General features: G+C 38.7%; 1 protein-coding gene across 2 annotated transcripts in view; it reads right to left on the bottom strand.

Annotated features, from left to right (window-relative positions):
• sdccag8 (SHH signaling and ciliogenesis regulator sdccag8) overlaps nt 1-15,466 on the bottom strand; it is a 73,446-nt gene that overhangs the window by 15,531 nt on the left and 42,449 nt on the right. For both annotated transcript variants that reach the window (XM_051650986.1, XM_051650985.1), the window contains exon 16: nt 12,881-13,012. In XM_051650986.1, coding sequence (XP_051506946.1) covers nt 12,881-13,012 — 132 coding nt within the window. The remainder of the gene's footprint in view (nt 1-12,880; nt 13,013-15,466) is intronic.

A 15,466-nucleotide genomic window follows, 5' to 3' on the forward strand; every position in this document is an offset into this window, starting at 1 on the left:
TGCACAAATAAGCCAATACTGCAGCTTTACAAGTACTATACAATGTTATGGACATTTCCAGCAAAATCTGGTTTTAATGTACTACAGTACTACACTACCAATAAAACATTTTGACACACCAACTCATTCTTTATTATTTCCAAATATTAGAATAAGAGTAAAGTCATAAAAATGATGCCACTATAGCCACCCTTTGCCTAGTAGATTACTAGGCTTCTCTCAACTAACATGAAGATACATTAAATGCTTTTTAAAAAAGTACTGAAAGAGTTGTCATGTATGCTGGCCACTTGTTTTTCCCTCACTATCTGGTCCAACTCAACCATTAAAAAAAAAAATTTATATAAATAATTTAATGTTTAAATTCTGTATAAAAATATAGGTTATATATTAAAGTATAATAATAATAATTATTATTATTATTATTATAAGAAAATCAAATACATTTTTTATAAATAAATTTGAGCTTTGTAAAAAAATTCATATATCGGTTCAATTTACAGTAATCTGTCTACAAAACTAATTTCACGCATTTAAGCATAAGCCTTTAGATCAAATGGATTTTAAGATCACATGGATCAAATTTATTTGTGCGTTCAATATTTTTACTGGTATGTACAACAAGGTACATCAAGGTACAAGGACTCATCTGATCTTGTATGATACATGAAACTTTACGTTTAGCTATACGTCATACATTTGTAACTAGTTTCCCCATTAACATTGTAAAGTTGTAACCACAGCCAGCTTTTACTATCCTTCATAAAAAATACAAAATAAAAAACCTGTGAAGAGAGTTAAGTGAGCACATTTAGATGTTATAAAAGGGGGTCATAGCACTGCGTAACGTTTTACAGTTAACATGCCTTGGGATGTGCTCAGCACCCGCATAGGCAGGAGCAGTAGAGCAACTGCTCCACAAGGCTTTGTCTGCAGGCCATGAAGCTGTTGCCCCCGGCAGAGAGGGCCAGCTGGCCGAGGAGGGGAATTAGGGTGGAGAGACTCCCCGCTGCCCCCTAGCTGCAAAATTAAGAGTGGCACTGCTGTGAAACCATGACTTTTATGATCATGTATATAGAGCATCATTTATCAAAACAGGATTTAAGGGCAATATACAATACCGTTCAAAAGTTTAGGGTCACTTACTCATTCTTTATTTATTTTTTTCACATTTTGGAATAATAGTAAAGTCATCACAACTATGGAATAATAGAAATGGAAATATGGGAATTATGTTGTGACTAAAAATCCAAAATATATCAAAACTATGTTATATTTTAGCATCTTCAAAATGGCCACACTTTGCCTAGATTTTTCAGAAATGTACTCTTGACATTTTCTCAACCAACTTCTTGAGGTATCACCCTGGTAACAGTATTGAAGGAGTTCCCATCTATGTTGGGCACTTAGTGGCTGCTTTTCTTTATTATTTGGTCCAAGGCCTCCACTGCAAAAACATTTTTTTTTTTAATAAAATTTTAGTTTTGTAATTAAATAAATTAATATGTAGGCATAATTATATTTTTGTCTACAAAACTAATTTCAAACATTTAAGCATACGCCTCCATATTAAAAGGTTTTTAAGATTATGAGAAACAAGTGACCCCCAAACTTTTGAACAGTAGTGTATATATGCACAAGGGGGCAATAAGCCAAGCAAAACTGCTCCTGAAATTGACAGGTAGTGACCAGCATTCATTTTCATTGCATGGAAAACAGCAGCTTCGACATTTTGATGACAACTTTTGTGTTCCATAGGGAAGAGGTCAAACAAGCAAAAATGAGGGTGGGTAGATGACAGAATTTTCATTTTAAAGCAAATGATCTGTGGAAGGACTGACTCAATTGGACTAACCAAATTTAAGACACGTGAATTGATGATATATGCCACTGTGTTTTAAACACTTCTTACCTACAATAATTGTATAACTTCCTGCACCAAGACATTAGCAGCAGATCCTTCAAGTCCTGTAAGTTGCAAGGTGGAGCCGACGTGGATCTGACTTCTTGGTCCCGCACATCCCACAGATGCTCATTCGGACTGAGATCTGGGGAAATTGTAGGCCAGGGCAACACCTTGAACTCTTCATCATGTTCCTCAAACCATTCCCAACAATGTGTGTAGTGTGGAAGGGCGCATTAACCTGCTGAAAGAGGCCAATGCCATCAGGGAATACCATTGCCATGAAGGGGTGTACCTGGTCTGCAACGATGATTAGGTAGGTGGCACATGTCAAATTAACGTCCACATGAATGGCCGGACCCAGGGTTTCCCAGCAGAACATTGCCCAGAGCATCACACTCCCTCCACTGGCTTGTCGTCTTCCCACAGTGCATCCTGGTGCCATCATTTCCCCAGGTAAATGGTGCACAAGTATATGGCCGTCCACGTGATGTAAAAGAAAACGGGACTCATCGGACCAGGAGACCTTTTTCCACTGCTCCAAGGTCCAGTTCTGATGCTCGCGTGCCCATTGTAGGTGCTTTCAACAGTGAACAGGGGTCATCATGGGCACTCTGACCGGTCTGAAGCTACGCAGCCTCATACACAGCATGGGGGGGGGGCGATGCACTGTGTGATGTGGCACATTCCTCACATAACCATCATTAAAATTTTCTGTGACTTGTCCCACAGTAGACCTTCTGTCGGTTCGGACCAGACGGGAAAGCCTTCGTTGCCCTCGTGCATCAATGAGCCTTGGGTGCCCAACACCCTGTCACCGGTTTGTGATTTGTCCCTGCTCGGACTACTGTCGGTAGGTACTCACCACTGCTGACCGGGAGAACCCCACAAGCCTTGCCGTTTCAGAGACGCTCTGACCCAGTCGTCTGGCCATAACAATCTGGCCCTCCTCAAAGTCACTCAGGTCTTTACTACTGTCCATTTTTCCTGCATTCAACATGTTGACTACGAGAACTGATTGTTCGCTTACCATCTAATCTACCCAGACCTTGAAATGTGACGTAGGATATTATCAACTTTATTCACTTCACCTGTGAGTCTTCATAATGTTTTGGCTCATCAGTGTATATACTGTATATAAAGTATGTATATGTATGTTGTGGCGAAATGATCTGCCCCTCCCTCTCGTTATGGTCGCCCCACCTCTTAGGGCCACCCTTCAGCCAGGCTCACAACGGGAGTTGGGCAGGAGAGCGAGAAGAGGTGCATAATTAATAAGCCTCGTTCTGACAGCAGTGGATGGAGCACACCTGATGTGAATAATGTTTCATCACCGCTGTCTTTAAAACCGCAGAGCGCACCTCTTCTCGGGGAGCCGGCTTCAAATCTCCATGTGTGCACACACTGGCATCCTCGCACGGCCAGGACCAGAGCTGGGAGGGTTCGGACGAGTTGGGTGCACCACCGGACCCCCTCCTCGGACCCCCGGACAGATTAAATGTGTCGCCGGGGGAGAACAGCACACGTCGCGGCCGATGGGCTAGAGGCCGGGCTGCCTTCCCCTTTCACCTGCCGCGGGCCTGGGTAGACAGGCCACCAAGGATGCCGCCGCCCCTCGCACCGTAAACCCAGGAGGGGAGCGTGTGCGTCCAACGGACCCAGCTCATGCCTGGCCCACTCCTTAGACACTTCCCCGTCCTTCACGGAGCCCCGTCTCACCACGAGGATGCCAGATTTCCCATTTGTTTTGAACACTATTCCCCTTGGACACTTTATTTTCTCCTTTTATGGACATTTATTATTTCCAATAACCCACTGTGTCTGTCTCTTGCTCACCCCACCACTATGTATATACAGTATGTGTGTGTGTGTGTGTGTATATATATATATATATATATATATATATATATATATATATATATATATATATATATATATATAAATACACTGTATATATGAATATGTACACTGGTGGCCAAAAGTTTGGAATAATACAACTTTTTTGATAAAGTTTTTTGGTAAAAAATAAATAAAACAGATTTTGCTGTTTCGGAAGGAAATTAGTACTTTAATTCACCAAAGTGGCATTCAACTGATCACAAAGTATAGTCATATATATATAGTTACTGATGTAAAAAACAGCACCATCACTATTTGAAAAAGGTCATTTTTGATCAAATCTAGACAGGCCCCATTTCCAGCAGCCATCACTCCAACTCCTTATCCTTGAGAAATCATGCTAAATTGCTAATTTGGTACTAGAAAATCACTTTATATCAAACACTGCTGAAAGCGATTTGGTTCATTAAATGAAGCTTAGCATTGTCTTTGTTTTTGAGTTGCCACAGTATGCAACAGACTTGCATGTCTTAAGGTCAATATTAGGTTAAAAATGCCAAAAAAAGAAACAGCTTTCTCTAGAAACTAACCAGTCAATCATTGTTTTGAGGAATGAAGGCTATACAATGCTTGCAATTGCCAAAAAACTGAAGATTTCATACAAAGGTGTACACAAAGAACAACTGGCTCTAACAAGGACAGAAAGAGATGTGGAAGGCCCAGATGTACAACTAAACAAGAGGATAAGTACATCAGAGTCTCTAGTTTGAGAAATAGACACCTCACATGTCCTCCGCTGACAGCTTCATTGAATTCTACCCGCTCAACACCAGTTTCATGTACAACAGTAAACAGAAGACTCAGGGGTGCAGGCCTTATATGAAGAATTGCAAAGAAAAAGCCACTTTTGAAACAGAAAAACAAAAAGAAAAGGTTAGAGTGGGCAAAGAAAAACAGACATTGGACAACAGATAATTGGAAAAGAGTGTTATGGATCTTAACTCCACTGAGCTTTTGTAGGATCAGCTAGACTGTAAGGTGCATGAGAAGTGCCCGACACATCTACGGCAAGTGCTACAGGAAGCGTGGGGTGAAATGTCACCTGAGTATCTGGACAAACTCACCGCTAGAATGCCAAGGATCTGCAAAGCTGTCATTGCTGCACATGGAGGATTTTTTGATGAGAACTCTTTGAAGTAATTTCAAATTGTAATAGTAATTTTTCATGCTATTAATGTCCTGACTATACATTGTGATCAGTTGAATGGCACTTTGGTGAATAAAAGTACCAATTTCTTTCCATAAGAGCAAAATCTGTACATTATTCCAAACTTTTGGCAGCCAGTGTGTGTGTGTGTGTGAGTGTATATATATATATATATATATATATATATATATATATATATATATATATATATATATGTATAAGTATCACATTTACTTAAGTATTCAGACCCTTTGCTATGACACTTGAAATTTTGCTCAGGTGCATCCCATTTCTCTGGCTCATCTTTGAGATGATTCTACACTTTGACTGGAGTCAACCTGTGGCAAATTCAATTGATTGGACATGATCTGAAAAGGAACAAACCGGTCTATATAAGGTCTCACAGCTGAAAATGCATATCAGAGCAAAAACCAAGCCATGAGGTCAAGGGAACTGCCTGCAGAGCTCAGAGACAGGATTGTGTCAAGACACAGATCTGGGGAAGGCCACAAAAAAATGTCAGCTGCATTGAAGTTTCCCAAGAGCACAGTGGCCTCCATAATTCTTAAATGGAAGAAGTTTGGAAAAACAAGGACTCTTCCTAGAGCTGGCCGCCCGGGCCAAACTGAGCAATTGGAGGAGAAGGGCCTTGGTAAGAGAGGTGACCAAGAACCCGGTGGTCACTCTGCTTGAGCTCCAGAGATCATTTGTGGAGATGGGAGAAACTTGCAGAAGGACAACCATCACTGCAACACTCCACCGATCTGGGCCTTATGGCAGTGTGGCCAGATGGAACCCTCTCCTCAGTGCAAGACACATGAAAGCCTGCTTGGAATTTGCAAAAAAGCACCTAAAGGACTCTCAGACTGAGAGACAGGATTCTCTGGTCTAATGAAATGAAGATTTAACTGTTTCACCTCAATTCCATGCATCATGTCTGAAGGAAATCAGGCACTGCTCATCACCTGCACAGTACCATCCCAACGGTTAAGCATGGTGGTGTTTTTCAGTGGCAGGGACTGGGGGTCAGGGTTGAAGGAAAGCTGAATGCAGCAAAATACAGAGATATCCTTAATGAAAACAGGACAATGACCCTAAGCACACAGCCAAGACAACACAAGAGTGGCTTAGGGACAACTTAGGGACAGCCAGAGCCTGGACTTGAACCCAAACGAACATCTCTGGAGAGACCTGAAAATGGCTGTCCACCGACAGTCCCCATCCAACCTGACAGAGCTTGAGGGATCTGCAGAGAAGAATGGCCAAAAATCCCCAAATCTAGGTGTGCAAAGCTTGTCGCATCATACCCAAGAAGACTTGAGGCTGTAATCGCTGCCAAAGGTGCTTCAACAAAGTACTGAGTTAAGAGTCTGTATGCTTATGTCAATGTGATATTTCATTTTTTTCTTTTTAATAAATTTGTAAAGTTATCAAAAATTATGTTTTTTGGTTTGTCATTAAGGGGTATGGAGTGTAGATTGATGTGAATTTTTTTTTTTTTAAAGATTTTTAGCATAAGGCTGCAACATAACAAAATGTGAAAAAAAATGAAGGGGTCTGAATACATTATGAATGCACTTGTATGTATACTGTGCAAAAGTTTTAGGAACTTGTGAAAAATGTTGCATAGTAAGGATGTCTTCAAAAATAATGCCATAAATAGTTTTCATTTATCAAATAACATCATACAAAGTCCAGTAAACATAAAAAAGCTAAATCAATATTTGGTGTGACCACCTTTGCCTTTAAAACAGCCCCAAATCTCCTAGGTACACCTGGACACAGTTTTTCTTGGTTGCTGGCAGATAGGATGTTCCAAGCTTCTTGGAGAATTCACCACAGTTCTTCTATCTATTTAGGCTGTCTCAGTTACTTCTGTCTCTTCATGTAATCCCAGACTGACTCGATGTTCAGTGGGGGGCTATGTGGGGGCCATGCCATCTGTTGCAGAGCACCCTGTTCTTCTATTCTAATCTTTTCTATTTGCAAAAGTAATGTTTGGGAGTCTAAAATGTATTTTTCTTATTGACACACAAAAGCTGAAGATATAAATAACCATCTTAAGACAAATGTTTTTGTGAAACATCTTAAGTGTCTAAAACTTTTGCACCGTACTGTGTATATACTGTATATATACACGTGCCCTCTGAGCATAAGCCAACCAACTCGAGTAATATCTACTGCTACGGATGTTTTAATCAGAAAAGTGCATCACTGAACTGCGAGATCCTATGATCACATCTGACGGAACCCAGAACTTATAAAACCCCATATAGTACAAATGTCACTCTAGGATCATTTTAAAACGTTATTATATAACGATGACAATGATTATCATCACAAATAAAAATGTATCCTAGATGAGCAGTCTTATCCTGAGATATTTAATGCATCTGAGCCAAGAGCACCAGATTCTGACCCATATTAAAACTAAAAATGAAGGTTTTTAGAATATGTGGCTCTACAATATGAAAATAAAAGACTAAAAAGAAACTGGAAAGATATAACATGGTCATCACAATATAATTCTTAACCTGTTGAGTTGAGAAGAACTGCGAGCAAAGTTTTTGTTTTTGTTACCTACTTTCTCACCTACCCACTATTAAAGGGATAATTCATCCCAAAATAAAAATCCTGCCACCATTTACTCACCCTCATGTTCCAAAACCATATGTTTTCTTTTTTGGTTGAACTATCCCTTTAAAGTAATGCCACTTGTGATACTATGATTTGACTCTTATTTGATCTGAAGAGGAGAGGTCCAAAAAACTCTGACATTTTTCTTTTTCAAAACCTTTTCATTCTATGCAGACAGATTCAACAAAATGCAGAAAGAACACCAAAGGTACAGTACATCTGACCGAGATAAGGCAATGTTCAACATATGGATGCTAAAGATACATGCCACATTTCATTCACTCCTTGCCAACTTCATTTGCAAGTGAAAAGTTTACTAAGCCTTCTTGCTTTCGGGAAATGACAAGAGTGAGCGGCATGTCTTTTTTTCTCTCTTACACACACACACTTAAATGCGTGTTCATATGCGTGTAAAAGAGAACGATAGGGTGCGGAGCAGGGGAGGGTGGCAGGGAACCAGATGAAGCAGCCCTCGCCCGAGGCCCGGCCATCTCCCCGGCAGCAGCGTGGCTGTTCTCGGCCCCGGAGCAGGCGGACATTTGTTCCATTGCGCCATCTCCTCCAGCCTTTCAGCAGCGCATCAGCTACCACTACACATGGCTCTCTCCATCCAAGCTCCCCTCCACACACATCCACACACCACTACCATCTTTCTTTACACTGCCATATGGCTGACAGAAGCCTGTAGATTTAGGTACACATCTGCGTACATGCTACAACACTCCTTTAAGAACAGGAGCGTGTTTGCTTCTGTGTGTGTTGGTGAGAGGGAGTGATAATTGGTAAAGAAGTTTACTGGCAGATGTGGGTTTGTGAGAGAAGATGAGAGAATGATTGCGGAGCTTGTATGAGCAGGGACTCAGAACAGGTGAAGTTTTGGACAAATCACAGAAAATAATTTGAAAACAACTGGGTTAAATAATTCTGTATTAGGGTACTGGATGTATACCATGTCCATGAGCCTGTTTTTAAATCAACATCAAGAATTTAGATTTAAAAAAATTATGAGGTGAAAGTGTATATTTTAGGTGCTGTGACTAGTCACCATTTCTTTTAAGGTTTTCACGTTGTTTAATCACCTTTTTGCCTTCATAAGTTAATTGAAATGGTCCAGAGGGGTGACAAATGATATGCATGCATAATAATTAAAACAGATTAAGCAAAATGCAATTTTAAATAAAAAAAAAAAAAAAAGTTTTTTTTAGATGGAATAAAGCATGCCATACCGCAGGACATGCTTCTCAACTTTTAAAAAATATTTAACATTAATGCTTTATGAAATTAATTTTTAACAGCTAATGCCTTTTATTTAGCTTCATCTATTTCAACAGTTTCTGTCGATCACACATGCATCAGCTTTCATTGCATAAATACCACTTAATGCTACTGAGAAATTGCAATATGTTCAGTCAACATGAACAAGAGTTTGAATAACATTAATACTATATGTAATACTGAATGAATAGGTTTGGTGCAAATAGCCTACAGTATTTCCACTCAATTAGATTAAAAAGATGAACACTCATAAAAGAGTAGATTTTATATTTTGGTGTAATAGTGTACACTAACTACCTGAAATTTTAATTAAAATGTAATATGTTCTATGAATTAGAAATTACAAGGAAAAAATTCATCTTACATTATTTCCCAAAATCTCATATGATTACGTTAATCATTAATACAACTACAACATAAAAAGCATACCTACTTTTGTATCTTTTCTTAAATGGATTCTTTGCCATATTTAGCCATTATAACACACTGATGAAAATCATATTAATGGCCAAATCCCAACCTGATCTGATAAAATACTATGTCTAACTATTATTAGTACATTTCAAAGTGTCTTTTACCATGCCAACATCAACCATCTTACTGAGCAGTGAACCTATGCCCAGAATGCATTTATGAAATAAATATAGAATTGGTACGCATATGTATTATTGATGTTCTCTATGAAGCTGATGCTATTACACAAAATTGTTGGAAAATATTTCAACCCTTTCATATATCACTGGCCCTAATCTCCAGGCAGAAAATATGTGAATATCACGTGGGAAATAAATAAATAACTTGCAGGAGTGAAACATTGTGTGCTGAAAACCCCTGTGTTGCTTGGCATTGGCTCGAATAGTAAAAATATATCAAGCTGATTTTCCAAATGTTTCATGCGTGGCACGCTGTTGCAGCTCTTCGCAGCACAGATTGCGCGCCCGATCAAGAATATCTGAGGTGGGGCACCCGGCTACTTGCATGTATGCCGGAGCCATTTGCATCAACTTATTAACATGTACACCTTAACCCACAGGTGGCAGGGTGAAGTGCCCTATAGCGCAGAGACACTCGGGGCACTGAAGACGCCGGGGGCACCAGACCTCTTAGTCTCTTACTCAGAGCTGATGGCTTAAGTTTGGCTCCAACACCTTCTGTCTTACATACCAACAGCAGGAGAAATTTTTGTGCTAGCGAAACAAAGCATGTTGATACTGACAGTGAGAAAGGAACATTTACTCATATTGGAAACTATTACAAATTGAGTTTCTCTTTTTTGACCATGATACGGAATCATTTTATTTAGTGTTTGTTATTTACATGTGCATTACTTCATTGAATCACTATTTTTTTTAGACTTTCTCTCAAATTATCAGTTTAACATACATCCATGGTAGATGAATTTGACCAATTAATTTTCATGACTTTATCAGTTGTTCATGGTTACAGGATAAGTACTTACTATTATCATTATTTTAGAGACTGCTGGGGCATATTTCCATTTGTTTACCAGGTAATAATCTTTATTGATAGATTTATAGATTTAAACTTCCATTAGTGTACTAGTGTATTAGTGTACACATGTCTCCAGGACCCTCAATGGACTGACCAATGTTATCAAGTTGGCTTGCAGGCAAGTTTTATTCTAAATCTGGCCAGTGCAATATTTTAGAGCATGGCAAAACAAGACAAATGTACATTCACTAGAGAAATCTATGGACTTTTCCATTATTATTATTTATATATATATATATATATATATACATATTACCTCTACTCATTTCCATGACTTTTTCAAGCTTGAAAAATAACATTTGAAAAATTCCCTGATATTTCAGGTTTTCCATAATCGTGGGACCCCTTTACGTGCCTTTTCAAACATATTAAAAAAAATTATAATTTAAGGCAAAGCTTTATTTTTAGCGCAAATATCATTTAACAATTTCTAGTGTGTAAAAAAGAAAAAAAAAGACCATAAAAATGTGGTTTTAGTAGATTTACATTGGTAAACCTAACTCTATATTTCACACTTTTCATATAGAATATCTCTAATCATTCCATCTCACCTCTGAGCTCGATCTGTGAGCTCTTGCATAAATGTTGCATAACTGAGAAGGTGACAAACCATTTTAACAGCTCCAGTTATATGAGGAAAGCTCACTTATATACCCACACTGCAGAAATAATACAACATCTTTTCTACATTTTTGGGGCAGCTTACTTTTCTTTGTATTTCCCTTCTCTCTTTTCTGGCCTCTCTTTCTCTGTGTGGTTTAAGGAGGTGGATGTTCACACATATATAAATGTCTGCAGGAAACAGAAGGATGTTGCGCTCCCAGCAGAAGCTCGATTCAGACTGGAGTTACTGTGGATACACCCACGCACACTCACTCGGCCACATGCCGGATCGGGCGGTGTGCCAGACGGCCCTCAACCCTAAATTAAGTGGCCACATGTGCCCCTGCCGGAAATACGCACACACACTCTAAACTTATGAGTGCATGTCTGAAGTTACTGAGATAAATGCATCCGATATAAAATGATCTAGCTAATAGAATAGACATATTTAAAGGTTATAAAGTTGCAGCCAGTAAATTAATTTCTTACTGAATAAAAGAGCAAGCCTGATTTCAGTCTGCATTTGGGCAGTTCCTGTTGCTGTTAATTATCTGATGAAAACATTTCTAGCCTGTTTTGTTTTTTTAATTTTTCTCCCCTTTTCTCCCCAATGCGCTCTAAGTCTTCGTGGTGGCGTAGTGACTCGCCTCAATCAGGTGGCGGAGGACGAATCTCAGTTGCCTCCATGTCTGAGACCGTCAATCCGTGCATCTTGCGTGGCTTGTTGAGCGCGTTACCGCGGAGACATAGCGCGTGTGGAGGCTTCACGCTATTCTCCGTGGCATCCAGCACAACTCACCACATGCCCCACCGAGAGTGAGAACCACATAATACCCCATGTGACTCTACCCTCCCTAGCAACTGGGCCAATTTGGTTGATTTGGAGACCTGGCTGGAGTCACTCAACGCCCTGGATTCGAACTCACGACTCCAGGGGTGGTAGTCAGCTTCTTTGAAGCCTGTTTTGTTAGTTATTATTTTAAACTAATTAATCGGTCTTCAGATAATCAAGAAGTAACTAAAAATAGTCATGCTGTTATTTTCATCTTGCGATATTTGGATTTAGTCACTGAATGCATTTTAATAAAATATTTAGTCATTTGTACAATACACATGCAAAGAAACCCTCCCATCTCTGGTTACTCAGGTCCACATTCTTCTTTGTATTGTATTATTTATTGTATCCCAACGAAAATGTAGACAATATTTTTCATTCATCGTTTCTTTTGGTGCAATAAACTTGAAGTGTTTAACTTTTTCGACGTTAAAATACTTCTGCCTATCCCAGCTTAATATGCAAAGACAACTATAAGTAAACCATTTGTAGGATGGTTTACAAGAAAACTGTAAACGCTGTCTCTTTGGCACTATAAAAATGACAAGTTTGTTTTGAGCGGCCCCGTTCAGCTCGACACAACAGTGGCTCGACCAATGGCAGTTTGGGGCAGAACTATCTGTTTCTTTGATCAACAGACAGATTTAGAAAAAGCTGTTTGAAAACAATGTTTATTTTTGCAATTCCATTTGTTACGCAGATATAACGCACTTGAGCTTTAAGCTTAGACTTTCTTGCCCAACATACATTAGAAGTATTTAAAGAATCCTATAAATGTATTTTAAAAAGTTACAGAATCAAATTACTTTTCAATGTATTTAGAATCAAATTGATTTGTTCTGCATTTACAAAAATCCCTTTTGAATTGAAAACCAATGAATCGTGAATCAAATCAATTCACTGTCAATCCTGAGATTCACACCCCTAATTGTTGTTGATTTTAGCTACGTCCCTCATTATGCAAATGTTATGATTTCACTAAACAAGCTCCTATTGGGACTGACTGCCTGTATGTGTGATACGAGCGAGCAGGACTCCAGGTATGTGCAGAATGTGTGTGTGTGTTTACCTCTGTTTCATGCGCTGGTGCATCCTCCCATGCTGCACACACTGCTCCTCCATCTCTTCACAGCGGCTTCGCAGTTTCTCTGTGCTCTCCTGCAGGTGCTCTCTCTCCAGAGACAACTGCTCGATCTCCGCTCTACATACAGACAAACACACTTCAGGAGACAATTCACATTCCGATGCTGTAAAACAAAGGAATTTTAACTCTAATCATACTTGATCTAGTATGATTCCTCTCTAGAGTGACTCCTTTATTCCGTAATCACACAGAATGATAATTTAGGGGATATAAATGCAGTTGTCATTCACAAAACTTTGTAGTGTGAACGTGGCCAATTAGCAACCGACAGAGAACAATTTATTTGACCTATTTTAAAATTGCTTTGAAAGAAGTCAGTAAAGGAAATGATAGTGTGAAAGAAAGGGAACGGGTTCAGGAAATGTTGCGAGTCAGATTCAAATTTTTATTTCCCAACTGAGCACCACAGCTCAGTGTTTCAGAGCACATGCACTAACCCCTATGCCATGGCTCCAACGGCTGTTTTGTAAACTGTCAGACAAAGAGGAACATATGTAAATCATTTTGTAACAAGACCACACTCTTGTGGCACCAAAAACACCCGAGCACAAGCCATCAGGTACAGCCCTGCCAAGTCAACTTCATTAGCACTGTAAACACAATAATATTCAAATTTAAGGAGGCTATACGAAAGACATCAGCTACCAAAAACGGATCCATGTTTAAAAGTATAAACTTGTTTAATGTGATAAGTCAACAGTTCACATTGTCATGGCCACTGTTTGATCAAACTGTTAAAGATCAACCTAATTAGATTAACCAGCACAACTCGCGAGTATATACAGATCTTAAAAGAGAGCAACCTTCAAATGAGTCTTATTCAGCCTTATTGCAAGCGTGCTGTGAGCTCATCTGCCTATAGGTTTAAAAACACAAAAGTGAACACAAGGCCACGCTGTCGCCGGATATAAAACAACAGGACAGAGGTCAGTGGAGGGAGATAAATCAAGTGTGTGAGTATATATATGCACAGTCCATTAACCTGTGAGCTCACATGTGTATATCCGTGACTCTGGTTTTAAAATCTGTAAGTGGGTGTGAATTTATTTCCAGTTTTCACCATTTTTATTCCATGAATATCTGTACTCAATTCTGATTGGTCAGTCGCTACATTCTGTGGTCAAATATTTTAGTATAATGACCGCTACATCAGAACCCTTCTATTAAGGGGAGCCTACAAGATAAGCAAAGCAATACATAACGTGGTGGTTCCATAGACATTCTACAGTGGTACATTGGTGAGGAGACAAGAGGCCATTATTTTGAATGGATGTCTATGGAGGAGATGCTTTAGTGTGCTGAATAAACTGCTTTTGTGTGGAAACAGCTTATCACTTAATGGATTGACCGCCTTTCTGCTAATCTTCAACATGTTTTACACTAAACAATTGTTTTTGGAATTAACTATGTATGGAGTTTACTATGATAAAATTGCTGTTTTATAAGAGAAGAAACAGACAATATTGCAACAGGTTGGAGTCAGTTTAAGGCTCTCCCCATTCATTTGTAAGGTATCCACAACGGTGACATACTAACATGCTTGTTGAGCGTAACGCTCTCTCCAGTGGTAAAAATGTGGAGGTTGTTATCTCAGTAGACAAGATTTCTGGCTACACTACTGTATATATTTGACCACTGTCCATGGCAACTAATCTCTGTTTCTTTTATTTATCTATTTGGTAAGCTGTGTAATAATCAAGATGATATACAGTCAACCAGTCATAATTACATAAAGCCCTTCAGGATGAGAACCTTGTGCTTCTTGTCAGGGCCCTTATCACCCTATTTATTTTGCGTACATTATCCCTTACTTAATCAACTTTTTTTGCAGTTATAATTAATAATAATTTTTCCTCGTCCCTTATTTATAAAAAAATAAAAATAAAAATAGCAAAAATTGCGGTTAGAGTAAGGCACTTACAATGGAAGTGAATGGGGCCAGTCCATAAACTTTAAAATACTCACTGTCACAAATACACAATTCCAAATTATAGCCACAAAACCTAAATATGATGTGTTAACATGACTTTAGTGTGATAAAATTACTTAATATTATCTGTGTAAAGTTATATTAATTAATACAACTTTCCTGTAATGATGGTGCTGGTAAATGCTGGTAAACCCAGTAATCTGGTAAAATGCTGTAATGCCAGTAAATATCAGATTTTTTCCCATTAAAATCATGTTTACCTGTAAAATGCTTACGTCTTGTGGCTATACTTTTGAAACAGTGTGCATTTTAACGTTTATGGACTTGCCCAATTCACTTCCATAGTAAGTGCCTCAATGTAACCTCAAATTTGGCTTCTTTTTTCTTTTTAAATAAACAACGGCCGAGTCAAATTATTTTGTGTTAATAAACATTATGCCACAAATTCTGCTATTTTATCTAAAATTGTTCTTAACAGAATATTCAGAACATTCTTTGCAGTCATTCCAATTCAGTAATAGGAGTACATACTGTCTGCATGCCTAATAATTATTCAAGAATCAGAAAAATGTTGTCTAAAA

This window comes from Myxocyprinus asiaticus, chromosome 23, assembly GCF_019703515.2.
Source record: "Myxocyprinus asiaticus isolate MX2 ecotype Aquarium Trade chromosome 23, UBuf_Myxa_2, whole genome shotgun sequence".
NCBI classification, from domain to species: domain Eukaryota; kingdom Metazoa; phylum Chordata; class Actinopteri; order Cypriniformes; family Catostomidae; genus Myxocyprinus; species Myxocyprinus asiaticus.